The sequence below is a fragment of the Kogia breviceps genome, chromosome 6 (genome assembly GCF_026419965.1).
Source record: "Kogia breviceps isolate mKogBre1 chromosome 6, mKogBre1 haplotype 1, whole genome shotgun sequence".
In the NCBI taxonomy this organism is placed as follows: Eukaryota; Metazoa; Chordata; class Mammalia; order Artiodactyla; family Physeteridae; genus Kogia; species Kogia breviceps.
The window spans coordinates 146,499,986-146,526,251 of NC_081315.1; the positions used below are offsets into that span (position 1 = coordinate 146,499,986).

Below are 26,266 nucleotides of genomic sequence, written 5' to 3' on the forward strand. Positions count from 1 at the left end.
CAGATGGGGGGGGTCAGTGCCCCTGCCCCACCGGTGGCTGGAAAGCAGGAGCCACGTGAGACCAGCCTGGCACCCCGTATCATCACAAACATGGTGACAAGCTGTTTCTCGATGACTTCTTTCTCCCAGCCACCTTCCGAGCCCTCCGCAAGGGCGCCCCGTCACTGGTGCGTCAGGCCCACCCTCACCGCCGGGCCTGTGTGCCGCAATGAGGGCCGCGAGGCAGGGGCCACAGGACCCACAAGCCTAAGTCACCCCTGAGCCCACAGCTCGAGAAGCCCGAGCTCAGGGCCGTGCCCAGGGCCGCAGCCAAGGCGGCCTGGCAAGGGGACAGCCCGCACCTGAGGAGAGCTCCACCTCGAGCGTGTATCCGCGGGAGCCCAGCCCGTGGTGCCGCACAAAGCCTTCCGGGTCGCTGTCCTCCGAAGGCGGCCCCGCGGCTCCCGGGTGGCGGGCGCAGACAGCCAGGCTCTTGCTGCAGCAGGGCTGCTCCTCGTCCCTGCCTGCCTCCTCGGCCATGGCGGGCAAGGCGGCCCCCGGGGTCAGCTCAAGGTCAAAAGGCACCAGCAGCTGGAAGCAGCTCTCCAGCTCCGTGAGGCAGTTCCGGATCTCCGTGGACATTTCTGGGAGAACGAGACAGGGCTCACTGGGGCCCATCAGGACTTGGCCGTCGAGGGTGGGGATGCAGCCAACTGCCCGCCCTGCCCGCCACTGCCTCCACAGGGGCAGGCAGGCGCCCTGCTCCAGAGACCACCTGGCCGGCAGCAGCAAGGCCATCCTTCAGGGCGTCCTGGGTCCCACCCTCAGTCCTGACTCATGCTGCGACGGCGCCTGGCGGCATCTATGGACACCCGGCGAGACCCTCTGTGGACAATACTTCTGGAAGACAGCAGCCAGCCGAGGGGGCACACCACCACCGTCCTGCTCTGGCCGCCTCCCACCCTCCCGGCCTCTCCCCGGGGCCAACCACCCCTCCCCGCCCTGCGGCTGTCCCGAGGCCAGGCCTCCTCCCCAGGCGCTCCCCCGTAGCTGCCCTTCACGGCAAGGGCTGGCCAACGGTGGGGATCTGGGGAGGAGGCCGCCAAGACCACAGCTGGGGGGTGGGGGTGAGCAGACCACTGCGGGGCGCACGTCTCAAGCACGGCCGCCGGGGCTGCGGGGGAGGCGTGGACGGCCTGCAGGGTGCCTCCTGCTGCCCGGCCTCCAGAGGGGATGGCTGGGGTCTGTGGCTGAGTGCCTCCCCAAGCCCTCAACCTGAGCCAGCTCCGCCCAGCCAGCCTGCCCACTTGCCTCCCCACTCCACCCCACCCCACCCCTGTCGGGGACCAGGCCCTGGGACAGGAGAACAAAGAGCTGGGCGGAGACCCGAGCTCTGCCTGGGAAGGTGCAGCAGGCGGGCACGGGGGCACCCCCGGTCCCCACAGCTCACCTTCCATCTCCCGCGCGGCCTGCTCAGACCTCTCCTTGTAGATCCTGTCCAAGCGCTTCTGTTTCTCCTCTGCTCGCTGTCTCTCCGCCAGAGTCCTAGCGTCCACATCTTGAAAATCTACCTGAAAAGTTGACGTAAAGATCACACCCGACCATCGTGAACCCAAGCAAAACAAGAATCAGAAACAGACCTAAGGGGGCTTCCCTGGTGGCGCAGTGGTTAAGAATCCCCCTGCCAATGCAGGGCACATGGGTTCGAGCCCTGGGCTAGGAGGATCCCGCATGCCGCAGAGTAACTAAGCCCGTGCGTCACAACTACTGAGCCTGCGCTCTAGAGCTCACGAGGCCACAACTGCTGAGCCCGCGTGCCACAACTACTGAAGGCTGTGTGCCTAGAGCCTGTGCTCCGCAACGAGAGAAGCCACCACGATGAAAAGTCCACGCACCACAACGAAGAGCAACCCCCGCTCACCGCAGCTACAGAAAAGCCCGTGCGCAGCAAGACCCGAGGCGGCCAAAAATAAATAAATAAACTAACTGACTTAAAAAAACCAAAAACCAAAAGCTGGCGTAAAGGAAGACGCAGCCACGCCAGCTACAGCCACGAGCTCTACGTGTCTCAAGTTCACACGCCCTGTTTTTAACACACACAGCGACACACTCAGCTGCGATGTTTAACCCCCAGGAAGAACACAGCCAGCGGCGTCTCCTAGTAAAATAAGACGTTAAGGGCTTCCAGCCCCACGCGTGCCGCAGGCAGGCAGCAAGCTCGCTCCAAGTAGTGGGAAGGAAGGCTGCTGGCTGGACTGAGGGGCCTGAGAACATGCTCGAGTGGACCCCTAGGGAGTGGCAGGAAAGGCAGCAGCGCAGGCCAGGAGCACGGGCACGTGGGGGAGGCTGGCGCTACCGGTACCGGTAGGTACCCTCCACCCGGGCCAGCCAGAGCCTGTGGCAGCCCAGGCAGCAACTCACAGTGAAAGCGCGGCACAGCCCGAGCGCAGAGCCCAGCACAGAGAGGGCTGCGTGTGAGCAGCTGAATCTCCCTCCTTCTTCTCTTTCATCTTTCCTAGAAACCAGGTCCAAAGGCTCAGCACCACCGACACGTGGGGACAAGCTGCGGCTCTTCCCCCAAAGCTGCTCCTCCTGCCTTGGGAGCCCGAGGCCCGCCCCCTTCAGCACCGCCGGGGGCCAGGCAGGTCTCCCCGCGGGGAGGGGCAGTGCAGCTTGGGGCCTGCCCACCTGTTTGTTGTGCGTTAAGAAGTGGAAGCCCAGGGCCAGCTTCTTATAGGCTGTACCATACTTCTCGTTCCAGCCGCGGATGGCCCGGGTGGCGGCCTGCCTCAGCTTCTGTGCCACCTCCCTGGGTGGGGGCAGGGGCCGCTCGTGGTCGGTGCCCAGTGTGAGCTCCAGAAACTCTTGGAAGTTGGAAACGACTAACATCCTGAAATGGTGAGACCTGGCGAAGAGCTGGTCCAGGACCTGGAAAGCGGAGAGGCGGACCTCGGCGTGCTCCTGGCTCAGCTGGGCCATCAGCAGGTGGTAGGTGTGGCCAAGCTGCTCCTCCGAAGACCTGGGGACACAGCTGTCCTCACCAGGCGCCTGACGCACCCACAGGTGGCGGGGACGCAGGCCCTCCCACCACCCTTTGCCCTTCCTCCAGAGCAAAGTGGACAAACTACTGCCTGCGGGCCACACCCAGCCCCTGCCTATCTCTGCTTGGCCCACAAGTCAAGAACGGTTTTTCCTTTTTTTGGTTAAGACAAGTCAAAAGAGTAACACTTCCTGACGTGTGAGATTCAGCATGGGTGCCCAGTTTTATTGAGACCCAGCCAGGCCCATTCATTCATTCAGCAGCTGACCGCTCGTCCACAGCCCAGTGCCCACAGCAGACTTGACCGCCTGCGGAGCCTGAAGGACTCCCCACCCTGCCGGCCCGTGGGTAGAGGTCTGCCGGCCGTGCACTCGCGTAGCAGAGACCCCACCCCAAGGGGAGACCACACGTCCCAGCACCCCCAGAAAGCTCTGTGGGCCTCTGGGAGCTGCCCTGGCGGGGCTGGCACACACCCTAACCCCTCGTTGCTCCTCCTCCCGGCTATCCCCGGCCCTGCATACACCCTGCTGTTTGGGGGGATTCTGGGGTGTGCAGCAAAACCTGATCTGAGCCTGGTCCCTGATCTGGGACCTTCTATCAAAATCTAAATCACTGACACGATCACTTAAGTTCTCCTCTTTTGTAAATACAGGATATGAAAAATCACTAATTCTCCTCGGCTTACGTTCCCAGCATGACAGGCCCTCTACAGTGGCAGAAAACAAAGAGTGGTGTTGATACACAGGTCCTGCAGAGCCCACCTGCTATGACTTCTAACCTTCCTCCCATCCTTTGTTCCAACAATAACTAATCCGTAAGTCACACACGTGCGCTCAAGGACACGGACACACACACATATACACACATGCACACGCACGCACGCACACGCACACACACACACACACACAGGGGAAAGAACAGACACCAACCACAGCCCTGCTGTGTTCTCCCCCATGCCGCACAGCCCCACCTGGGACCGCTACCCAGAACGCGACCAGGCCCCGCAGGGCCCTGGGGAGACGTCCTGGGCATTACCCTTTGCTGGTTCTTTCCTGGCAGAGGGTCGATCGTGGGGACAGGGAGGGGAGGGCGGACCCCGGGGGAGCCCCACGATCTCCCAGGGCTGTCACGGGCTTGCTGAGGCAGCTGTCACCTAACACGTGAACGCTTACGACGTACTTGCAAATTTTCTTCAGCTTCTTCATTTTCTCGGGATCCACTTGGGGCTGTCCTGAAGTTGTGAGCTCTTCCACCAACTCTGAAAGTTCCCGATCCATATGTAGAAACCTGGAACGCAGACACGCTAAGTGATCACCTAGTACTTTGAGGCTCTGGGTTTCATTAGCAAAGGTTTGCTGGGCTCCACATCGGGGTGTAGGCGCAAGGCTGGGTCCTCGCTCCCTGGCCTCTGGGAGGTGACCCCCGATGCTGAAATACAACAATTCAAGGTGACGTTCCAAATCAGACCAACAAGACCTTTTTGGTGGAAATTAGAAAAAGAACAACAGCACGTGAGCTCTGGAGATGCACGGTCTGATCCCACCAGCGCGGCAGAGGATGCAGCCCCGGCTGTTCTCCGCCTCTGGCCACGCACTGCGGAAAGGCGAGCATCAGAACGGTCCAAGCGGCACTTAGTTAAGTTAGCTTTCCCACAGGACCGCCGCCGCCCCTCTTCCCTCGCCAACACGACTATCCATCCAAAGGCCACAAGGCGGCCTCTACACCCGGAGCGAGCTGCTGCGACTCGACCTGCGCGCGGGGAGTCGCCCGGTGGCCGGGTGAGGAGGAGGCCGGGGTGCCCGCGCAGCACTTGAGCAGGAAAGAAGGGGCCGGGGTCGCCCTGAGCCTGGGGCGCCGAGGACGCCTGACTGGCTGTAGGGCTCGGCTTCACCAGTGGAACGAAGGGCCGGGAAGGTGGGAGCAGCCTCTCCCGTCGCGCCCGCCAACAGTAACGTTTATCGTCGCCGACCCTCGGCGGCCAGGGCGGGAGCCGCTCTCCCGAGCACACGCCAGCACTCGGCTGCCCACGGCCCTGTCAGGGCCGACTCCGCCCCCGTCCTGAAGTCCGGGGAGCGGCCGGACTGAGGAGAGGGCGTCCGGGGAGAGGTGCGGTAGAGGCATCACGGCGGGGGACGCAGGGGGCGTCTCCAAGAGAGGGCTCGCCCTCCGGCCGCCCGCCCCCGCCCCGTCGCGCCTGCCTGGCGGCGCAGGACCGCCGTACCTACCGCGCGACCCGGCCGCTCGCCTCACCTCACACCACCCTTCCGGCGAAGGACCCGCCCCCTGTCACATGCCCCAGATCGCGACAGTCATTGGCTCGCCCTGGCCTGGGTGGTGCGGGGACGAAGGTCGGCCCGGCCAGCATAGCGTCTACGCCGCGACGCCGCTGCTCTCAAGTTAGCCCGCCCCTTCCGGAAGAGGCTCCGCCCACCTCCTGTCACGCGCCCCCGAGCTCGGCAAGCAGTGGCTCGCCCCGACCTCCGAGGCGCGGACGTGGGGTCAGGGCCGAGGTCTGCGCGGTGACGCAGGCGCGCTCCCGGCAGGGGAGGGTCGGCCGGGGAGGGCGACGCGCGAGAAAAAGGAGGCGGGCGGGCGCAGCAAGTTCTTAAAGGAGCCGCGTGCGCGGGGGAGACGGGGCGGGGCCAGGTTGAGGGGTGCGAGCTCGGCGTTCACGGCGTCGGCGCCGGGAGGACTGCGGTCCCCCGGCCCGGCCCCGCCCCTGCGATGGGTCGCCCGGGTGGGCGCCGCTGCGCATTTTTCCGGGAGTGCCGGAGACCCTTCCTCAGGCGCCGCTCGGAGGGGTCCCGGGAGGGGGCGCGGGCTCCCCGGGGCTGGGGGCCTCGGCAGAAGACCCCCAACCCTCCCCGAGGAGTGGCGCCCCCGCTGTCGGCACTAGCGTCGCCTGGGCGGCTACACTTCCCGGGTCCGATGGCAGCGCCGGGAGCTGTGTCCGGGGGACCCTCCCCGGGAGACCCTCCCTGGTTCGTCTCCCGCCCGCTCGGTGGCCGAACGTCCCGGAGGCGGGGACAGCCCGGGCTGGGCGTTGGGTCCTCACGCGGCCGGGGACCCCAGGTGCCAGGTGACACCCCCAGCCAGGTGGCCGCGCACCCCAGCCGCCCTCCCCGGCGGCCCCTGCGTCCTCGGACCCCCGCCGCAGCCAGGCCCTCGGGAGGCGCTCGCCCGCTCACCGGCCCCGGGCGCCCGGCCCTCCCTCCGCAGCGCCGCGGCCTCCGCAGCTCGTGCCCGCCTCACTGGGGCTCTGAGTGCCGCGGCGCCGGCCCAGAGCGACGTCAGGGGGCGGCTGGGATGGGCTGCGACCCGGGGTGGGGGCCGCCTGCCCCAGAGCGCGAGCGCCGCGGCCTTAGCGCGCAGCCCAGGCAGGGCCCCTCCCTGGCCGACGGTGACCAGGCGCCTGTCTCCAGCCTCAAAACGGCGTGAAGTGCTGAGACGCCACAACACGAAGGGCCTTAAACACAGGACGCTGAGTGAAAGGAGGCCGTCAAAAAGAGCAAATGTGTGATGTCACTTAGACAAAATGTCCAGAAGAGGCAAACCCACAGCAGAGGGAAGGGACGGGAAGCGCCTGCACATGGGCACAGGGTTTCTTTCTCGGGATGACAGACGTGACCTAGAATTAGAGGTGGTGGTTTCCCAACCTCCTTACTGTATTAAAACGTTGAGTTGTGCATTTTGAAAGGGTGCCTCTTGTGGTATTATTATGTAATTGTGAATTACATCTCAATAAGTAGCTATTAAGAGAAAGGAAAAGAAAGAAGGAAAAAGACAAAAATGAATTTAGAAACGACACAAGAAAGAGAGGAAGTGGCCACCTGCCCTCTCTGTGCCTAGACCTCAGGCCTCTGGTTTGCTCCAAGCAACCAAGAGCTGTTTCCCTTCTGCGGCTACAGGGTAACTGTTTCCCGACATAACGAGGCCCGACTCTCTCCAGCTCCTCCTCAGCCCTGTGCAGGCCCAACTCCTAAGAGCTGTCCCTGCCCGGACCCAGGTTGGGCAAGATGCTTGTGTGGCCCAGTCCAGCCTTGTGCCCACACCACCTGAGCCAGCTGCCTGCCGCCCTCTGGTGTCAGCTGATGGATGGCCGTCTGTCCTTCCGCTCGCACTGGCCAACGACCTTGGAGCCCCCCTGCACCCCTCTTCCTCTCATCCGCCTCGGCAGTCCACAGACAGGCCCACTTTCAGAACGTATTCAGGATCCGAGCACTTTCAGTCATCCACGGCCACCAGCAGGTCCCTGCCACCACCCCCCCAGCGGGTCACTGCAGTCACCTCTGCCCCCTCCGCCCTCAGACCCCTAGGGTCCATTCACCTTGCAGCAGCCAGAGGAACCCTCTAGAGGCTGAGGTCAGATCATGTCATCCCTTCGGCCCTGCAGTGGCTCCTATCCCAGAGCAAAGCAAAAGCCTTTATCAGCCCACGGGGCCTTCCAGGTCTGTGCTGGCCGCCCCACCTCCTCCCCCTGCTCTCCCCTCATCCCTGCAGCCAGGTCAGGCTTCCTGGAGCCACCCCATGCCTGGAAGTCAGTTCATCCCCGCCCCACCGCAGCACTTTCTCTCGCAGCCTCTCGCCTCCCTTCGCCCGGCCCCGCCCCCGGCCCCGCCCCCGGCCGGCCTGCCCTTTCTTAACCTGTGCTTTGTCTCACACTCACAAGATGACAGGCTTGTAATCTTCTTACTAGGTTATTGGGTTTCTTCCTCTTCTCTCAGGACATATGCTCCATGAAAACAGGGATCTTTGTCTTGTATCATGATGCCAGGCATACAGTAGGTGTTCCATACTTGTTGAATGTTGAATCAATGAATAAAATTAACCAAGCTGAATTGTGGTGAGAACTAAAAAAGATATTGTAAAACAACCAAATGGGATTTTTCAGGATGATAAACCCCAAGCAGCATGAACATGAAGAAAACCACTCAAGGCACGTCATAATCAAATTGTGGGAAACCAGTGACAAAGAAGCACCTTCAAAGCGGTCTGAGAGAGAAGGCCATGTTGCAAAGATAAGAGAGCAGCAGATTTCTTGCCTGAAACAACACAAGCTCCAAGACAATGGAACAAAACCCTTGCAGCAGTAAAAAAAAAAAGACAGTTAACCTTGAATGGTATGTACAGTGAAATGTCCCCCCAAAACTAAACTAAGGTGAAATAAAATCATTTTCAGACAAATAAAAGCTGAGGGAATTCATCAGCAGATCTGTGGTGGAAGAAATGTTACAGGAAGGTCTTCAGAATTAAATCAGAGTTTAATAACAAAAATATCTGGAAAATCTCCAAGTATTTGGAAATTAGCCAACAGACACCTAAATAGTCCATGGGTCACAGAAAAAATCACAAGGGAAACTAAAATGTTTTGAACTGCATGAAAATGAAAACAACATTAAAATGTATGGGATGTTTATGTTAGAAATGAAAGGGCCCAAATCAGTAATCTAATCTTCCCCTCAAGAAGCTGGAAGAAGAACACTTAAACCCAAAATCAGTGGAAGGAAGAAAACAATAAAGAGCAGAAATCAATTACACAGAAAACAGTCAAACAACAGGGGAAAATAATCCAAAAGTTGCTGCTTTGTAATAATCTATAACATTGATAGAAATTCTGATTGATAGAAAACTGACTCTAGCTAGACTGATCAAGGAACAAATGAGAAGCAAATGACCCACAACGGCACGAGAGCGCACATCACTACACGTTGTGCGGATATTACAAGATAATAGACCACGTTATAGACGACGTGCTTAGCAAAGGCCTAGCAGAACAAATCCAGCAATACATTAAGAATATAACATACCAAGTGGGATTTATCTCAGGAATACAAGGTTTGTTTAACTGCTCAAAATCGAAGAATGTAATTCTCCATGACAACAGAATAAAGAAATATCATATGGTAATTTCCTTAGACAAACTAAAGAACATTTGACAAAATTCAACATCAGTTTATGGTAATAATTTTCAGGAGACCTCCTCAACCTGATAAAGAACACCCAGGAAAACCTACCGCAAGCATCACCCTTAACAGTGAAAGAGAATGCTTTCCACCCAAGATTGGAAACAAGGCAACGATGTCCACCCTCCTATTTAGCCCTGAGCTGGCGGCTCTGGCTGGTACAAGAAGGGAAGAAAAAGAGAAGCAAGGCATGCAATTAGGAAGAAAGAAGTAAACTGTCTTTATTTACAGATGATACAATTGTGTACATAGAAAATTCCTTAAAATTTACCAAAAAGCTACTAAGATTAACGAGGGAGTTTAGCAAGGTCACAGGATACAAGGTCAATATACACAATCACTCTATGTCTGTCTGTTACCGTATTGGAAATGTTGGAAAGGTAAATTTCAAGATTAAGTTTATAGTAGTGTTAAAGATCATGAGATAATTAGGGTTAAATTAACAAAATATGTGCAAGGTATGTACACTGAAAACTATAAAATGTAAATGAGAGAAATGAAGGTAGATCTGAATAAATATGTGGAGACACAGGCTGTGTTCACAGATTAGAACACCCAGGACTACCGATTTTCAAGTCCCTGTTATGGACTGAATCCCCGCCCCAAACCCACATCTCCGTGTGACTGTTTGGAGGCAATTAAGGTTAAATGAGGTCATAAGGGCGGGGCCCTGCTGCAGCAGGACCGGCGTCCTCCTGGGAGGACACAGGGAGAAGGCGCCAGATGGATGGGGTCTCACTAGGACCCAACTGCCGGCGCCGTTGTCCTGGACCTCTGACCTCCAGGACCGTGAGGAAATATCCTCCTGTCTCAGCCGTCCAGCTTGAGCAGACTAAGACTGTCCTCAAATTGATCTTGAGATTCTACGCAATTCCAGTTTAAACCCCAGCAGACTTTCCCCCCCGCCCCCCCCCCCGGTAGAATTTTACGAGCTGATTTTAAAATTTACATGTGGGTGCAAGGGAAGTAGAGCAGCTGACACAATCTTGAAAACCTAGAAAACAAGTAGAACAAAAGGGACTCACACTCCCTGGTTTCAAGAATTCCGTTAAAGTTCCAGTGACTGAGATGGAGTGTGGCATGAGGACATCCAGAAGTGGACCCAGACAGAGAGTCAGGGGATGGTTTTCCCAGCAAAGGAGCCACCATCATTCGATGGGGAGAAAGTCTTCTGATGTTGGAGCAACAGGATAAACACACGGGGGAGAAATGATCCTCAAGCTGTCCCTCAGCCCACACACACAGGTTAATTTGTGATGCATCACAGACCTAAACATAAAAGCTAACACTAAATCTTCTGGAAGATATAAGAGAATATCATTGTGACGTTGAGATAGGCAAATATTTCGCAGAATACAAAAAGGCATTCACCATAAAAGAAGAAATTGATAAATTGAACTTCACTAAAATTAAAACCTCTGCTGATCAAATGACAGTGTCAATGAAGTATATATACAGATTTCTGACCAAGGGTCGGGAGCCAGACTATGTAATGAATCCCTACTAATTAAGATAACAGGTAATCCAAGGAGAAAGGGGCCGAAGGCTTGACAGAGTTATGACTAACCAATCAGCGGGTAGTGAGGCAGACCCAGCCCAGGAAACGCAGAGCACAAACACACATAGAAAAGAATGAGGTGGGGCGAGCGGAGGGGTGTGGACTGTGTGGCCCCTCCAGGAAGTCCTTGGTGGCTGCGACGATAAACACGTGATGACCCCAGGACACAGGGACTCTACTTCCAGGTTTTTACCCAGGAGAGAAGAAGGAATGTCCAGAGACGGGGGTGCCAACGTCCCGGGAACCGCCCGCGTGTCCAGGGCGGGGTGGACCAGCAGGCTGGGTGCGCGTAGAGAAGCAGCGGCCCACAGAGACCACGGGGAGTTTCTGGGTGAGACAAGTCAGGGACCAAGAGCTCAGTGCGTGATTTGATTTTAGTGAAGGCGGAACTCACCTGAGTTATGAAAAACGGGGCGATGGCTGTGTGTAGGGCAAGCAGACAGTCTGGAGGGGCCGGGGGCGCTGGCCACCTGGGCCCACTGGCTCATGTGTGTGAACATTTATTTAGCAAAACTCATCCAGCTGTTGACCTAAGAGCTGTGTCTCCACACACGCCATTTTCACAACCAAACAAGCCCACAGGGAGCTGGTGCTCACGGCCAACGGCACATGCAGTCCACATGGAGGGCCGGGCACTGGCGGCGGTGCGAGCGGGGTGGCCCATGCCGGCCAGCCGCCTGTCGAGCAAAGGTAACACAAGACCGGCACTCCTCCCACAAAACACGTGTGTGTGTTCAGCAAAAGCCACGCACAAGAGCGCTCGGGGCAGGTTTATCTGGAAACAACCAAGTGTCCACCAGTGTGTGGACGGGAAGTCACCCTCCACACGTCGGTGGGACGCCACACACGGTGGAAAGCACGAGCTGCCCCTGCCCGTGGGCGGGCCACCCAGGGAGCCGACAGTAGCGTTCTGTTTTCACCAAGTCTGAGAACCGCTGAGCCACTCTCACCAAGAACCACCGCTGCTGGAACGCTGGCCTGGGAAGAACCCGGGGGGCAGCCCCGAGGGCCCCACGCACGAGCACGCGTGCAGAAACTCATCCTCGTGTGTGTGCACTGCTACAGAAAGGAAAGGGCAGGAAGGCAGGCCGGGAGGACCCCTGCTGCCCCCTCCCTGGGTGCAGGTGGCAGCAAGGAGCCCAGCGCCCCGCGGACAGCTCTGCCTCGCACCCCTGCAGAGCCGGGAGCCCACGTGTGCACCGGGGCCTGACTGGTGGCAGATGGGCACGGGCAGACCCTGCTCGGACGGCGCTGCCATCCTGGGCCCCCACTAAGCAGAGCACACAGCGACGACCTGGAGACCGTGGTCTCTGGGGTGTGGGCCCAGGGCCCAGGGGTCGGTGTGGGCGCCTGGCAGAGGAGCAGAGAGCTGGGCCCAAGGCCGGGAGCCACAGCGGCCAGCACCCAGCAAGAAGCCTGGGCGGGTCAAGGGTCGGGGAAGCACAGCAGTGAGGCCAGGAAGGAGGCCAAGGAAGCCAGAAGGCTCGGCCGACATGGCAGAGAACAGGCGTGAGGGAGTGGTTAGCAAGAGCCACGGAACCCAGCGCCGGTCCTAGCGGGAAATGTCTGCGGGAACGACGGGGACAGAGATTCGCAGCACAGAGCACGGCCTGGGGCCAGGCGCTGGGGACCTGGTGGAGCGGGTGGCCCTGCCCCGACCAAGCCGGAGTGGACTCCGGCTGCTTCTGAGCCCCATTTGGCCACAGTGACAGAGCTGTGTGAATTAAGAAGAGGAATTTGCCAAAGGGAACTGGGCAGCTCCTGGACTGCAGGGGGCCGAAGCAGTGGGCTGGGGGAGGCCCCTCCACCGAGGCACGACCTGCTAGGCAGAGAGGCTCATGCGGTCGCCCGCATCCTAACCCTGAGGCCCCTTGCCGCGCTATCCCTGCCGAAGTTCAGCGGGGAGATCTGAGCAGCGGCCCCTCCTCCCAGCCTGGCACCTTCTCAGCAGGAGACACGCTCTGCTTCAGGTGCCTCAAGTGACCCCAGAGGAACCCCCAGTTACCAGGCACTGCTCGGGGAGCAGCGGTGAGGCTGAAGGGGCCCTGGGACAGGGCTACGGGACGGAGCTCACGTGGGAGCAGCTCTCCGCCAACCCGGGCCCCGGCCTGGACCAGCGGCCAGGTGGCAGACACCACCGGTGGGGTGGGATGTGCACGCGGAACAAGAAGTAGAAACCCTTTTATTCCCGTGTCTTACGTTTACATTTTATTAGCTAATCAACATCAACATGCAAAAATAAGCGTTGAATACAAACCTCTACAATACGGTTTCATGTAAACTACAATGGTTCATTTGATTTGAAAAGTCATCAGTGGTTACTTCAACTGAACTATTGGCTTCTGTAATGAATAGTGTTTAGAGCTAAAGTTACGGAGCCGTCGGCAAGGCCTCTGCAGACCCCGGTCCAGTGGATTTCCACGGATACATTCTCAGGCAGGAGATAAGGCGGCACGAGTGACATGACACTGAGCCTACACACATCCTAACACAGCCCCGTGGGCGCGGCTGCAGGCAGGCGGAGGTCCTGGAGGCCGGCCCCACCCGCGGTGCTGGCGTTTTGGCAGCAGCTCTACAGAGAAGTGACAGGGTTCCTCGTGGCACCAAGTCGCTGCAGGTCAGTCTGGCATGGCCACCAGCGCTCCCGGGCCACGGCCGAGGACCAGCCTGTCCCCCGGGGATCCTCATTAGCAAAAGGGAGGGAGCTGTGAGAACACGGGGAAGGGATCAGTCCCTATGGTGAAAGGTTCTAGCCTCCCTCCGCGTGGCCAGTCTTTAAAGAAGTTTCTCTGAAAGGTGAAAGCGCTTCAGAAGCGTCGAAGAGCTGACTTGTTACCAAATCAAGTACGAGCTTGTTAACTCTTCCTTCTTCTCTTCCCAAGAGTGTTTGTCGTTGCTCACTGATCTTTGGTCGCAAGAAACAGAAAGGCAGGCAGGCAGGGGCCCGCAGCCGCCCGGGCGCGGCAACCCGCCTACATGATGTACACCTTCTCGGCCTGGGAGAAGTGGAAGACCTCTTTGGTTCTCGGGCAGACGACTTTATCATCCTGCCGGATAGAGAGCAGGGACTGAAAAGAAAGACCAAGCGCATTAAGACGGGCCAAGATGGTTTAAATCAACGTTTCTATGAGAGAAACCCACAGAACCAAGTCTCGCGAAACAAGTCACTGCATTTCGCAAGTTACTTCCGGCAGGTAGCCCTGCCACGAAGCCTTCAGTGCCCAGCCCTGCTAGCCCCGCCCCACCCTCTGACCCCGCCCACGCTTCCTACAGGCCCCGCCCAGGCCCCGCCCTCACGTTGTAGCCGTAGACGTAGCCGTTGGGCAGCATCATGGGCGGGTTGTTCTCGTTCATGACGTCCCCCGAGATCTTGCAGACCAGGCGCGAGTTGGCGCAGTGCGCCATGGGCAGGGGCTGCGCCAGCTTGTTCAGGGAGCGGCTGCACACTGGGCAGTCGGGGCTCCGCGAGCTGCCGTCCTCCTTGTAGCACTGCCTGCGCGTGGGTTAAGGAGGGCGGGGGCCGGCTGAGGTTCTAGGGGGTCCCCCGGGCACCACGGGGGAGGCTGTTCCGAATGGGTCGATCCCTGGAGTTTGGGCAGGACCCGGAGGCGGCCCGGCTCAGGGCAGCTTTCCACTGGACACCTCCTCCCCCAGTCTCAACACCGTGGGGCTGCAGCCCAATTAAGGCAGGGGTCTGAAGTCGGGGGATGCAGCGCCCGTTTCAAGGTGGAGGACGAGGGTGCTAAGGAGCGGGGTCTTGGACCCCAGCCCCACACTAAGAGGGGCACACGGGGAGCCACTCCCAGCGCGAAGGATACGGTGTCTTTATGGCCGAGAGGCCGGCCTGCAGGGTGAGGGTGAACACGGAGTTGTTCCCCAGCTGGTGCAGCCGGTAGTTGTCGTACCGGAACTGCTGGATCAGCATCCGCCACCGGGCCGGGTCCAGCAGGTCCTGGAAGAAGCGGGGCAGAGTTGGGGTGACAACAGCAAACAAACGCGAATCTTCTTCCCTGCAGATGAAAGGTGACAGGCGGAAGAGTCACCCCACTAGCCCGCAGGCGGGCGGCGGGAGGGCAGCCGTGACTTCCGGCCCGCGGCGAGCCCACTGCTGACTCGCTTTCTGGGACACCGACCTGTTGGGAGGGGACTCGGATGCTCTGGAGCATGTGTCCTGTGGCCTCGAGACAAGTCAAGGACTTGGGGCTGGAAGGACAGCTCAGCACGGAGTGAGCTCCAGAGCCTCTTGCTAAGAGCATTAAGGTCTGAAAGGAGAAGCCTTATTCCAGGAAACCACTTATTAGAAGAGATTAAATCATGTCCTTGCCTAAAACCACCCAGGTTTAGACTCAAGAAGAGAGCACAGGGAGGGAGGAGGAGACACACACACAAAAGCACAGCCAGAGGTTCTGTGTGAGCTCCTCAAGAGTCCTGGTGTACGGTACACATCACACTCCAACGTTTAAGAAATGCTTTTAATATTTCTTTTATCCAAGTCCACGGAGAATGAGGTCCACACCCAGGGGCTGGCACTGCCCAGTGCCGACTCCGAGGCCCTGTGCGGCCTCTGCTACAGCCACCTCTCAGAACAAAGCACTTCGTCCCGTTCCCGCCGTGACCCGTCAGGACACGCCTGTGACTTCCCACCATGAGGGACGAGGGTTTCGCTCCCTTAACCAGGCTGCTCCAGCACGTCTCAGGAGTATCTGGCCCCCTGCTCCTGCTTCCAGGACACTCCACCGTCCCACTCGGTTTCTGAGTTTTCTGCACCCTAGATCCCCGCTTGCTCTGAGCCGAGGTTCTCCTGCGTCATCTTGGTCTTCTCGTTTGTGCTGCTCAATCTGTCTGACCGACCTTCGTAGGTGGGAGGCTGTGTCAGCGGTGCAGGTGGAGAGCTCTGCCCCGGGGAGGGGTCACCCGCCCTGGCGGCTGTGGCTTCCGCCCTGGCCCGGAGCCCATTCTGAGGCTCGGCCCCTCCTGTCTGCAAAGCCATGATGGCAGCACTCGCCTGGCTCTTTACAGACCCTGCAAGGCCGCATCGGGGAGGGGCCACGCTCCATGCCCTCCTGAGCTGGACATCTCGCCCCCAAGGGCAGGCCGGCCTTTCTTGCACTTCTAACGAATCTCCAGAGCAGGAAGAGCAAACGCTGTGAGTCAAAACCTGAGTTTAGACCTGAAGATCTCTGTGACCTGCTGACTTACATTCCCCAACACTGCAGAAGGTGTGAGTTCAGTCAGGGTGAGAAGCTTCCAGCCACACACTCCGGGCGGCAGGGGCCCCACAGAACTCGGCGGGGCAGGCGGGGCTGCAGGGCAAACACCCGGGGCCTTGGACAGAGACCAGCTTCAAGGCCCGGAGCACAGGGCAGGTTCACCACACAGAAAAGGGGTTTTACCCTCTCCCTGCACACGCTGCAATGCTGAGGCCCAAGGCGATGGTCAGGGAGGCCCTCTGGGAGGGAATGGGGTCACGAGGGTGGAGCCTCATGAATGGGCTTAGTGCCCATCTAAGGAGAGCTTCCATTGGGCTCCCAACCCGTCCGCCATGGGAGGACACAGCAGAAGTCTGCGACTCGGATGAGGGCCTCACCAGACCCCGCGGGCACCTGATCTTGGACTTCTAGCCTCCAGAACCGTTAGCAATACATTCTGCTGTTCACAAGCCCCCATCTGTGGTATGCTGTTGCAGACGCCAGAAGGGACGAAGACAGAAACCGGCTACTGGAAGTGGATGCTTTAGATAACAAATACCTCAACACGGGGGTGTGGCTTTGGAACTGGGCAATGGGCAGCAGCTAGAAGCTTGGAGGTGATGCCAGACAGAAGGGAGCATTGAAAGGTGGGCCCAGGAGGAGGAGGGGGAGCGGCAGGGAGCACCCCAGGCTCCGCAGAGAAGCCCAGGAGCTGTGGACTGTCAAGGCCACCGTGATGAGGCCTCAGACGAAATGAGGACCACGTTACTAGGAACTGGAGGGAGGGCTCCTTGTTACGAGGCGTGGCGAGCCTGGCCGAACTGCACTCGGGGACGGGGGAGCTGTGGGCGATGAGCTGTCTCTGAGCAAAGTGCCGAAGGTGTAGCCTGGCTTCTCTTGAGTGTTTATAACAAAAACCAAGAAGAGAGGAATGACTTAAAGACAGAATCGTTCATGAAAAGGAAGCACAGCTTCAGGCTGTGGCAAACCCTGTTCGCGCCGTGAACGCTGAGAAAGGCTGCTGAGGAGAGGAGACCAGCGGTGAGCGGCGCCCAGGGCTCAGTGGGCCACCCCAGGGAAAACAGCCAGTTTGAACCTCAGGGGACGGAGAAGGGAAGGAATGAAGGGGGGCTGTCAGACTTCTCAGGTTTTACGGGACGGGACTTGCGGTGTTTTTCCAAGAGAAGGTTCAAAGGTCATTAGGGCAGCCCCCAGGTTTCAAAAGGCCCACAGCTGTGGGGGGTATGCCCCTGCCCAGACCCCACATGGACCCTCAAGGTCAAGGAGAGCCGCCGAAGGGGGAGGGACCGAGGGCAGACGTGCCCAGTGATCCTGGCGCAGGGAAGAGAAAGCAGATCAGGAACAAGCGAGGTCGGGAAAGACACTGGCAGAGCCGTGCAGAGGCCCCGGCCTGTGCAGCCCTGACCAGGCACTGCAGAGAGAGAGGCGCCCCCGGGGAGGGAAACGGAGCAGTCGGGCACTTGGAGCTGCGCTTTGCAACTGATGCGCTTCGGGAGGTTTTCTGATTTAAGGTTTTTTTACCAGCATAATGGAAACAAGACGGGAAAAGTGACCCTGGGTCCCACGAACCAGGCCCAAGACGGGAAAGGAACAAGTCGTGCGTGGGCCACGTTCGACTGTGGCAGTGACTACAGACCAGACCTTACAAGCACCCAGGGCCCCCAGGCGCACCCTACCTTGTAGGGGGAGATGTGCGTGTCCGGCGGGAACGCCAGCATGCCCATGACCTGGCGGACCTCGTCCAGCTGGCTCCCTTCGGCCTGACTGAAGTGCTTTCTCGCGTGTCTGGAAAAGGACAGCGCGGCCTGTTGAAGTCTGCGCTCCCAGCGCCGGAAAGCTGAGCTCAGCTCCAGGGCAGCCGCGGGATCCTGGGCCCCGCCCCCACCCAGACACGCAGAAAGCCTCGGTACTCAAGCACCCCCTCCTCCAGGGGACGGGGACGGGCTGCGAGGCACCAACTACAGAATCCCACCTAGAGAACACCCAGAGGCAGTGCCTGAATGCAAACAGTACCTCCCCGAGCCCTTCCAGGTGACCCTGGGTGCCACGGACTGGGCCCAATGACATCCACGGCACCCGGATCCGACCCGCCCCTCCTCCTGCACGGCCCCTGGGGCCCCAGAGAGGGTCCAGCCTCCCGGCTCTGCAGTGACCCCCAGAACAGCCTCACTCGCGTCCACCCATCAGACCCCGGGCACTGAACCCTGGCTGTGCCGGTGGAAACAGCAGGAGGGGGCGGGGACCCCTGCCGCCACGCCTGCACTATAGCCTCCTTCCCTGAGGCTCCCCGTGGAGAGCAAAACTGGCCACGCCCACCCTCTAACCACCACACCCTGGGCTGGGAGCCCCCCAGCCCGGCGCCCCGTGCCGCCAGGAGACGGAGCTCAGGGCGCGAGGCTGAAGCTGCAGCAGCGGGAGGAGCGACACAGCTAGCTGCCCAGGGCTCCGCTGCCCTGGGGACACGGTGCTCCCCGCTGCCCACAGCCTGACCTGCGACGGCCATTTGCTCCAGGGGCCACGACGGGAAGTGTGTGGTGGAGGCCTGGCCGTCGGGGGCGCCCGCGGCCTCACCCCCGCTCAGCAATGGGAGAGAAGCGGCCGTGCGTCCCTGGGCAGGGCCCAGCCAGCCAGACACCAGCCCTGCCTGCCCCCAACCCAGACCGGGAGGGGACCCGAAACGTCCGCCCCGAGAGTCAGGAGGAAGGCCTACCTCACAGCATCGAGCCTCTTGTTCTGCCGGATGAGCTCAATGAACTCCTGGATCCTGAGGCTGAACTCCAGGCAGCTCTGAGGGTGAAGACAAGACAATGGGCAGCTTAGACGGGGTCACCAGAGCCACGTGCCAGCTTGAGGCCACGCGCACAGCGACAGCCGCTCCGAGTCACCAGGGAGGCAGGGCTGCCACTGAAACCGCGATCTCAATCCGCAGCCGTGGCTTTCTGGGCTCTGACGGGCTGGGGCCCGGCCCCTCCCAGCGCAGCCTCGGCCAAGTGTGCCCCCGAGTGCGTCCCTCGGGCCGGGCCGGGGAGGGCAGGGAGGGCCGGCCGGCGGCGCCGGGGGCGAGAAGCAGCGTGGGCCGTCGGCAGCGCAGAGGGCGGCGGGTAACCGCACAGACACAGCGGCCGGTTTCCTGCACGTCAGTGAGCACGCGCCCTCCTCTACCTCCAGCCTCGCCGGCCGGCAGCCCTCAGCCACACGGGGCGCCTTCCACCTAGGCGGCTCCGCAGCGGCCGCGTTGAGGCGGGGGACCCGGTGGGTGGGAGAGAGCGCTGGGCGAGGACCTCAGGGTGGGGCCGTGCGAACCCCAGGAGAATGCTCCGGACAGAGGGCCGGGCCAGTTCTGAGGCCCGGCGGGGCGGGGCCTGGGGCGCTCGGCCAGGACCAGGTGAAGGAGGCAGAGGTAGTGAGAGCTGGTCAGGGGCTGGTTCCTGGAAGAGGCGGGAGCCCCAGGATTTGCCGAGGGTGCGGGGGGTCTGGGGCTGGGGCTGCTGTGCCAGGAGAAGGCCGTCTCCCAAAGGCGTCACCTGGGAGGTGTCAGTCCCAAAGCTCCACGGGAGACTCTGCGGGCGGCTAACAGGGCCCCAACCAGGGGGGGTCGCCTGTATGGAAGCCCAAGCTAACTTTGAAATCTTAGCGATATCAATCCAATTGGGGCTAAAACCCCTGCGGTTGGGGGTAGAGGGCAAGCAGGCAAAATGAACTTTCGTGACCTAAGGTGAAAAACCTGGATTATTTTACAGAAGAATTTAGATGATCACATCTTTAACATGGTTTCCACCAGAGACAGAATACGTGGAATTAACAGAACAGGACGCAAACCTCACTGTCACTGCCACAGCACCCAGGTCGCAAGATGGCGTCAACGGTGCTCTACGCCTGACGCTTCAACTCGAGTTTGCCAACCCCACGACTCCCCACCCAAGCCCCGGCGTGCACACTGCATTCTGGGGAAGTGCCTGGGCCGGACCCTGGGAGGACACCCTCCACAAAGCCCCCCCCCCCCCCCCGGGACACGGGGTGAGGCCGGGCTGACTTGACCGCCGGACCGTGCTGCGCAGGGCGTCCGAGGCACGGCCGAGATGCAGAGAGCCACTTACCTGGTGCCCGCCCACACATCCACCCCACAGGTGCTCAGGGAAGACAGTCTCCCAGCCCGAGCCCCCCTCCCTGCCCTCTGCACGGGGGACTAAGCCCTGGGCAGCAGTCTGTCCTGACCCCCGACTGGGTGGGGCAGGGCGCAGGCCGCCTGGCAGGTGCCGCACAAACCAGTGAAGAGGACACGCCCCCTTCAGAGGCCGGACCAGCAGGGCCAAGAAGGGGAGCAGTGGGGAGAGGCCCCGCCTGCCTCCGGGGCCCAGCGACTGCTGCTGCCTGGGGCCGCTGGTGGATATGCCGCCGAGGAGCGTCACGGGTAAACGCTGGGCCACCGCTTTACACAACTGACACGTGGAAATGCGTTTCGTTATTTACGGTGGCTCTTCGCTCTCCAGGTTAACCTTCAAACAGTCTGCCGAGAAGGAAGGACACACGCAGGCGTTCACGCTCCACGATCTGGGTGACGTCACGTGCTGCTGGCTGAACACGCCCCCGTGCTGTCTGAGAAAGGCGTGGCGTCCTCCCATTTATGACCCCTTCCGAGTTTGCAGACACGCAGCGCACACGCTGCTGCCTCCGTTAGCCTGACATGTCCAGAGACCCAGGTCAACTCCGGAGACCTTCTTTGCTGTGCCTAGCCTTGGAAGTATTTCTCAACTGCGGAAAACGTGGGTCTCAGAGTTTCTTTTCTCGTCTAGAATCTCATCACTGATCTGAGGGATCCCTGGCATCTGGCACGGACACCCATGACCCCCCCGCCCCAGCTCCCTCCCCTCCCCGGCCTGCGATTGTGATCAAGTGCAGGAGCTCATGTGTGCCCACACATGTACGAACTGTACAGTGACTGCGTACTGACTTGCGTTCAGACGCTATTTTGTACTGAGCACGTCCTGGTGTCGTCAGGTTGTCCTCTGAATGCACTTCTGGACGACTACTTATGCTCCTTCAAGTTACATGGCGAGGTCACAGGAATGTGCCATCCGTGGATTCGGTCCCTGCCAGCCCACCCCCTGGTAGCTGCAAGGCCCCCGCTTTGACCCGGCCCACGTGGTGTGCCCTGGCCAAGCAGCAGTGTTCTCTGGGAGGGAGCAGGGCTTGCAGAAACCGCCTGTCGCGACCGGAGGCCTGTTTTCCTTCGGCCCTGGTTCCCAGCGAGCGCACAGCCGTGGGGGCGGAGCAGGCGAGCGGGCGCGGGTTACATACCAATTCTGGCTTTCCTTTCATGGTTTCCATACCAAGATCCTCACTCTCTTTAGGGGAGCCACTGGCCACTCTACTTTTCCGTCCCGTCCTGGCGTCGTGCTCGCTTTGGCGGCCCTGAGTGGCAGAGAGTGTCACCCTTGGCTGGTGACTATGTGCACACGACAAGCTCAACGGGGCGGGGTTAGAGGCACTCAGTTTAGAACACAGAAGACAAAGTTTTTCTGACAGAGGCAGGAAAGGTTAATACAATCAAGCATTTCTGCAAGCCCTAAGGCAATGACACCTTTCAGTGAGTATGTTTAAATTCTGCAATTTATGTTTAAGTGCCTATTTTTTAAGCTGCTTGCGGGTCTCAATAAAGGCTGTACTGGAGAATATCCCAGCCTGGAACTCTGCACCCTGGCAGGCGGGTACCCGCTCCCACCGGCTTCCCCACGAGTGTGGGGGCCGACCCGGCGCCAACCCCACACAGCGGCCACACGCAGCGCAAGCCCGGTCAACACCTCGTGCCTTCAGAACCTCATGCTCAGAACTTCTGTCCAAACCATAATGCAGAGGGGGTGCACTTTTCAGGGATTTTACCTAAAATCTAAACGCCACCCCCAATAAAACCCCAAAACCCACACCAAACCCAATAACCCTCCACTATGAATCAGAACCCCAGAATCTGAACCAACAGGTGAAAGCACTTTGGCTCTACCGCAGGTGGCGAAGCTGCCTGCCCACCCTGCAAGCTCTGCCCAGGCACGCCCTGCCCCCTCCAAGAGCCCTGTCAGGTGCAGCCCCGCCCCACAGGAGCCCCGCCCCACAGGAGCCCCGCCCAGGCGCAGCCCCGCACACCTTCATCTTGCGCAGCCGGGACTTGTTGTCGTGGCACCAGGCCAGGCAGGTGGCCGTTTCGCGCCTCTCCAGGGACTCCTCCACCTCTTTGGCTGTCAGGAACATCTCGATGTTCACTAAGTCCTGCAGGGAAGGAAGCACTGCCTCAGAGCACGGGACCCCGGACCCGCCCAAGGCCGGCCCGACACAGCACCTGGTGCCCAGCAGTCTCATAGGAGCACCCCCGCCCCTTGCCAGGGCAGCTCCTCCGTGGGTCGGGTCTGCACAGCAGGCAGGCCTGCGCCCCAGTCAGACACTGGCTCCCAGGCCCCCTGAGAGCCCAGGCCCTACCAGAACCTGGGGCCCTGAAGGGCAGAGGTCTGCCCCCCATCAGCTCTCAGGGCGGCCACGGAGACCCCAGCAGTTCATACTCTCATTTTCTGTGTTTTGCTCTGCAGCCTGATTTAAAGTTTAGAGTTCTGAGAAGGGGCAGCAGGGTGGTTAGGGGCTGCAACTCTGCCCTCCGTTGTCTGCTCCCCTCTCTCCGTCCCTGAGGCCTGGCAATCTGGGAGGGCAGGCCAAGTGCAGCTGCATCTGCTGGGCTGGAAGATCCCAGTAGGGACAGGGACCCGCGGTAACAAACCCACCAACTGAAGTGCACACCTGCTGCAGTCAAGGGGGCTCCGTGTGGTGCCAGGAAGTGCAAGGCCCCCAGCAAGAGGCTGGGTTACAGCCAGCGAGAAGGACCTCCCTGGTCGCACACGGCAAGGTGATGAATGCTCAGACATCACAAAAGGAGGGGGGTCATTAGAAGAAAATGAAAATTTCAAAAGGTAAATTTCTCTTCCATCTGGAACAGACTCAAGCAGAAAACGTTAGTGAAGATCGTTTTCTCAGTTACCAGGTGGAACACCCAACACAAACATCCCTGGAACCCCATGTCTCCAGAGTCCCCACTCAGGCCTCATGGGCTGCTGGGCACTGCAGAGCACAGGACAAGAGAGCTTTCTCGCCCACACTCTCTCGACCAAGGTCTGCCACGGCAAAGCAAGCCAGGAGCTCGCCACCGAACTTCCGTACCCAGGCACCAGGGCCACGTCAAGCTCCCTGCGGGAGCTGTGCCACACAAGGACACAGAGTCCTGCTGGTGGATGCAGCGTTAAGGTGCAAGCTTTCAAGTAGGAGACACCTATTCTATTTCAAGAGAAAGTCACCGAATGCATATAGCTAACGATGCTGCAGTGAAAACCAGGCACTTACAGCAACATTAACAAGAAGAAATAATCGAGTACAGTTACTTGGCAACAAGGCGGCGCCCACGGACCAGCTAGCTCCTGAAGCATCTCCTGCGGAACCAAATGGGTCAAGGGCAGAAAAGCAGCTGACCAGAGGGCCCGGGGTGTGCTCCTGTTGGCGGGGGGGCACACTGGAGATGCCCTGTCAGCTTCCCAGCTCCTGCACGGCCGCTCCAGACAGCGGGCAGGTCAGGGTGGCTACGCAAGGGCAGCGCTACCCACGTCCTCAGTAGGGACGGAGGCTGGGCCCGCAGGAGGCGCCCCCAACCTCCCCATCCTGAGTGCCGATTACGGAACAGAACCCAGCCAGGCAGGGCTGGGAGTGTGGCGGGCCGAGCGCCACGGCCACTGCTCCGCCCTCCCGAGGGGAGCTCTGATGACGAGGTGCCCCGTGGCTGCCCCAACCGGGACTGACTGATCCAGCTCTGCTCACCGCCCTCACTGCAGAGGCGGGCTGCTTTCTCCTGAACCCTTCCCACGGGGCAAAGGCCAGGCCCCCAGGCGACCTTCTAGTCTTTCTTGTCTCCCGTTTTCCATCTTTTCCAGTTCTGCTCTAAATTCCAAGAGGTGGCCTCTCCTGCCTGCACCCCGCGGCACCCCGGGTCTTTCCTTTCCTGCTGACGGTCCTCTGACGTCCTCGGACCCTCAGTTACGGGAGCCACAGTGGAGATGTTAAACCAGCCGGTGGGAGGTGGGCCAGAGCGAGCGCCAACCACAGGCCGCCCCCGGGAGGTGCGAGCACGGAAGCTGCCAATGCAGGGGTCACAGCCGACTCCACCGGGCGTGACTCCACCAGGAGTTCCTCCCTTCTTGGCCTTCTGCGTAGCCCGCACTCCCCCTCTTCGCGGCGTCTTTTGATGAAAAGAAGTTCTTAACGTGAAGGAGCCCTAGCTGCAGCCTCTTCCCTGGAGGCCCCGCCCAACCCCAAGGCCAAGAGGGTGTCCTCCTGCACCTGCTTCTGAAAGAGACTTCGATTTCTGCGCTCTTTGTGAAGCTGGGGGCTCCTGTGGAAACCCCCTTCCAGGACTGTCTCCTCGACGAGGTGCATGCCAACCTTCCGGGGCTGCGACCTTCTTCTGAGGAAAGCCAGCCCCCCCCCGCCGCCCTCCCGTCCCTCTTGGCACTTCTGCAGACACGTCACCTTCACCAAATCTCGTCTGGCTTCGTGCTTCTCCCCTCTACAAGGTGCACGTTTGGGGGCCGGGAGGCGTGGGGAGCTCGTGCCTCACCAGCCACCGCAGGTGTCCGTGGCCACGCCCTCGCAGGTGCGGTGGGTGTGGGGGTGCGGGAGTGAAGCCTGACGCCCACCGCAGATGGACAGGCTGTGCCAGGAATGTGAGGCTAGGAGAGCCCATCGGTCAGAAGCTGGCCGTGCTGGGCAGGGGAGGGAGGGGTGAGGAGAGCAGGCACCGGGGACCACTGGGCACCGAGCTGAGACTCGTGGCCCTGCCGTCCACAGCAGGAGCCTGGGCGCGCGGCACATGCAGCTCCAGGGAGCTGCCCGGGGCTGGGGTGCAAGAGCGAGGAGCCCCCCGTCCCCAGCCCCACTGCACGAGTGTGTCAGCCACGTCGAAGGAAAGGCCTAGGGCTGGAACTAGACAGGGACATGGACACAGCAGGAAGTGGGGCCAGGGCACACAGCGGGGACCTGCGGATGCCGGTGCGGGGGTGACAGCACTATGCCGTCAGGGACCCAAGGCCACCTGCTGGGACGGGGGGCAGGGCCTCACGCTGGGGTTTCAAGCCGCTAGGGCTGACCCCTCGACCCAGGGTGGGAGCCACGCACGCACGGGTGACACTTAAGCCATGCCAGGGGATGGGACTGGCGGGGGGGGGGGGCAGGTGAGCCCCAGGCGGCCAGCAGTGCTGAGACCGAGAACTTGAGAGAGGAGGGGCGGAACCAGTGGGTCCCGAGCGTGTGGCAGAGGAGCGGGCTGAGACCGGATCCCACGTGGAGACAAGGGAGACACTGCCATCCACGAGGATTCTGCCGCCAGAGGCTCTGGCCAACACAGGACGCGGACAGGGTCGGGTGGCCACGCACTCTGGTCTGAGCAGCCCGAGCAACTGTTCCTTGCCCCCCCCCCCCCCGCCAAGTGAAGGCTGCCCTCGGGACACCAGGGTTACCACTGCCCCCAGCCACACTGCCCCGAAGGCCAGAGAAAGGTGCAGGCCGACCCGCAGAGGCCCGGCGGCGGGTGGTGACGGCCCCCTTCGCCACCGGCCAGCAGCCTAGGGTATCGAGTGCTTCCACACCTGCACCCCCGGGGCCACCACACACGGACAGATGGAAAACGTGCCTAACCCCAGAGAAAGGCGTCACCCCCGGAAGAATGGTCACGGGACGCCCCTGGCGGCAGGAAGGCGGGCAGCAGTGGGGGGAGGGACCCTCGGAACGCGTGCAAACCACTGCGGCAGGGGCGACGCCCCCCCCCGAGCCGTCACGGGCAGGAGGACGCGCGACTGGCCGAGTGGAGCGTCCACGAAGGGCCGGGAAGCCCGCCGCCCGGAGGCCCGCAGCCCCGCGCCCACCTCGACGCCGCTCTGGCGCGCCAGCTTCACAGCCGTGTTGTAGTAGCCGCAGCGCAGCAGGTGCTCCACCATCATGCGGTCCATGCGCTTCCTCTTCCACACGCCGGCCGCCGCCGGCTGCCCGCTGCTGTGCTCCTTGAGGTGCTCGATCCTGCGCTTGCACAGCTTGGCGCTCTCATCCTCTGCCTGGATGGATTCCACCGCCTGTGACACGCGGACAGAGGGGGCGCTCGGGACGGGCGGCGACCGGGCGGCCCACCCCAACCGCCGAGGACCCGGAGGCGGGGAGGTCAGAGGGCAGCTGGGGCCCAGGGCCACAAGCAGCAAGAGTGTGAGGGGCTGCTGCTACCGAGGGGGCGGCAGGGTCTGTCCACCTCCTCAGGGACGCTACTGCTTTACGTGCGCTGGGGCTATGCTGCCAGAGGCGCAGAACTTTACATTTGTCACAGCTTCCTGGTTAATGAAACTACTTGTCATCCTAACGTGACTTTCTATCTTTTATAATACTTTCCCTTAAAGGCAATTCTGCTCAAAGTTAAGACAGCCAGGCAGATGTGTTCCACGCCTGTGCG

General features: G+C 60.5%; 2 protein-coding genes across 11 annotated transcripts in view; both read right to left on the bottom strand.

Annotated features, from left to right (window-relative positions):
* Positions 1–6,597, bottom strand: part of UVSSA (UV stimulated scaffold protein A) — a 28,031-nt gene extending 21,434 nt beyond the window's left edge. The window contains exons 1-5 of one of the 7 annotated variants that reach the window (XM_067036848.1): positions 6,578–6,597; positions 4,199–4,306; positions 2,668–2,998; positions 1,430–1,550; positions 342–623 (exon numbers count right to left, since the gene is read on the bottom strand). In XM_067036848.1, coding sequence (XP_066892949.1) covers positions 342–623; positions 1,430–1,550; positions 2,668–2,998; positions 4,199–4,296 — 832 coding nt within the window. In that variant the 5' untranslated portion in view covers positions 4,297–4,306; positions 6,578–6,597. The other 6 variants (XM_067036844.1, XM_067036845.1, XM_067036843.1 and 3 more) reach the window with 6 other exon arrangements.
* A 6,123-nt stretch (positions 6,598–12,720) lies between these two features.
* The window catches only part of MAEA (macrophage erythroblast attacher, E3 ubiquitin ligase), a 31,200-nt gene continuing 17,654 nt past the window's right edge, over positions 12,721–26,266 (bottom strand). For 2 of the 4 annotated variants that reach the window (XM_059066323.2, XM_067036851.1), the window contains exons 3-10: positions 25,695–25,898; positions 21,889–22,011; positions 21,049–21,162; positions 18,461–18,537; positions 17,427–17,535; positions 14,359–14,492; positions 13,838–14,033; positions 12,721–13,608 (exon numbers count right to left, since the gene is read on the bottom strand). In XM_059066323.2, coding sequence (XP_058922306.1) covers positions 13,513–13,608; positions 13,838–14,033; positions 14,359–14,492; positions 17,427–17,535; positions 18,461–18,537; positions 21,049–21,162; positions 21,889–22,011; positions 25,695–25,898 — 1,053 coding nt within the window. In that variant the 3' untranslated portion in view covers positions 12,721–13,512. The remainder of the gene's footprint in view (positions 13,609–13,837; positions 14,034–14,358; positions 14,493–17,426; positions 17,536–18,460; positions 18,538–21,048; positions 21,163–21,888; positions 22,012–25,694; positions 25,899–26,266) is intronic. The other 2 variants (XM_059066324.2, XM_059066325.2) reach the window with 2 other exon arrangements.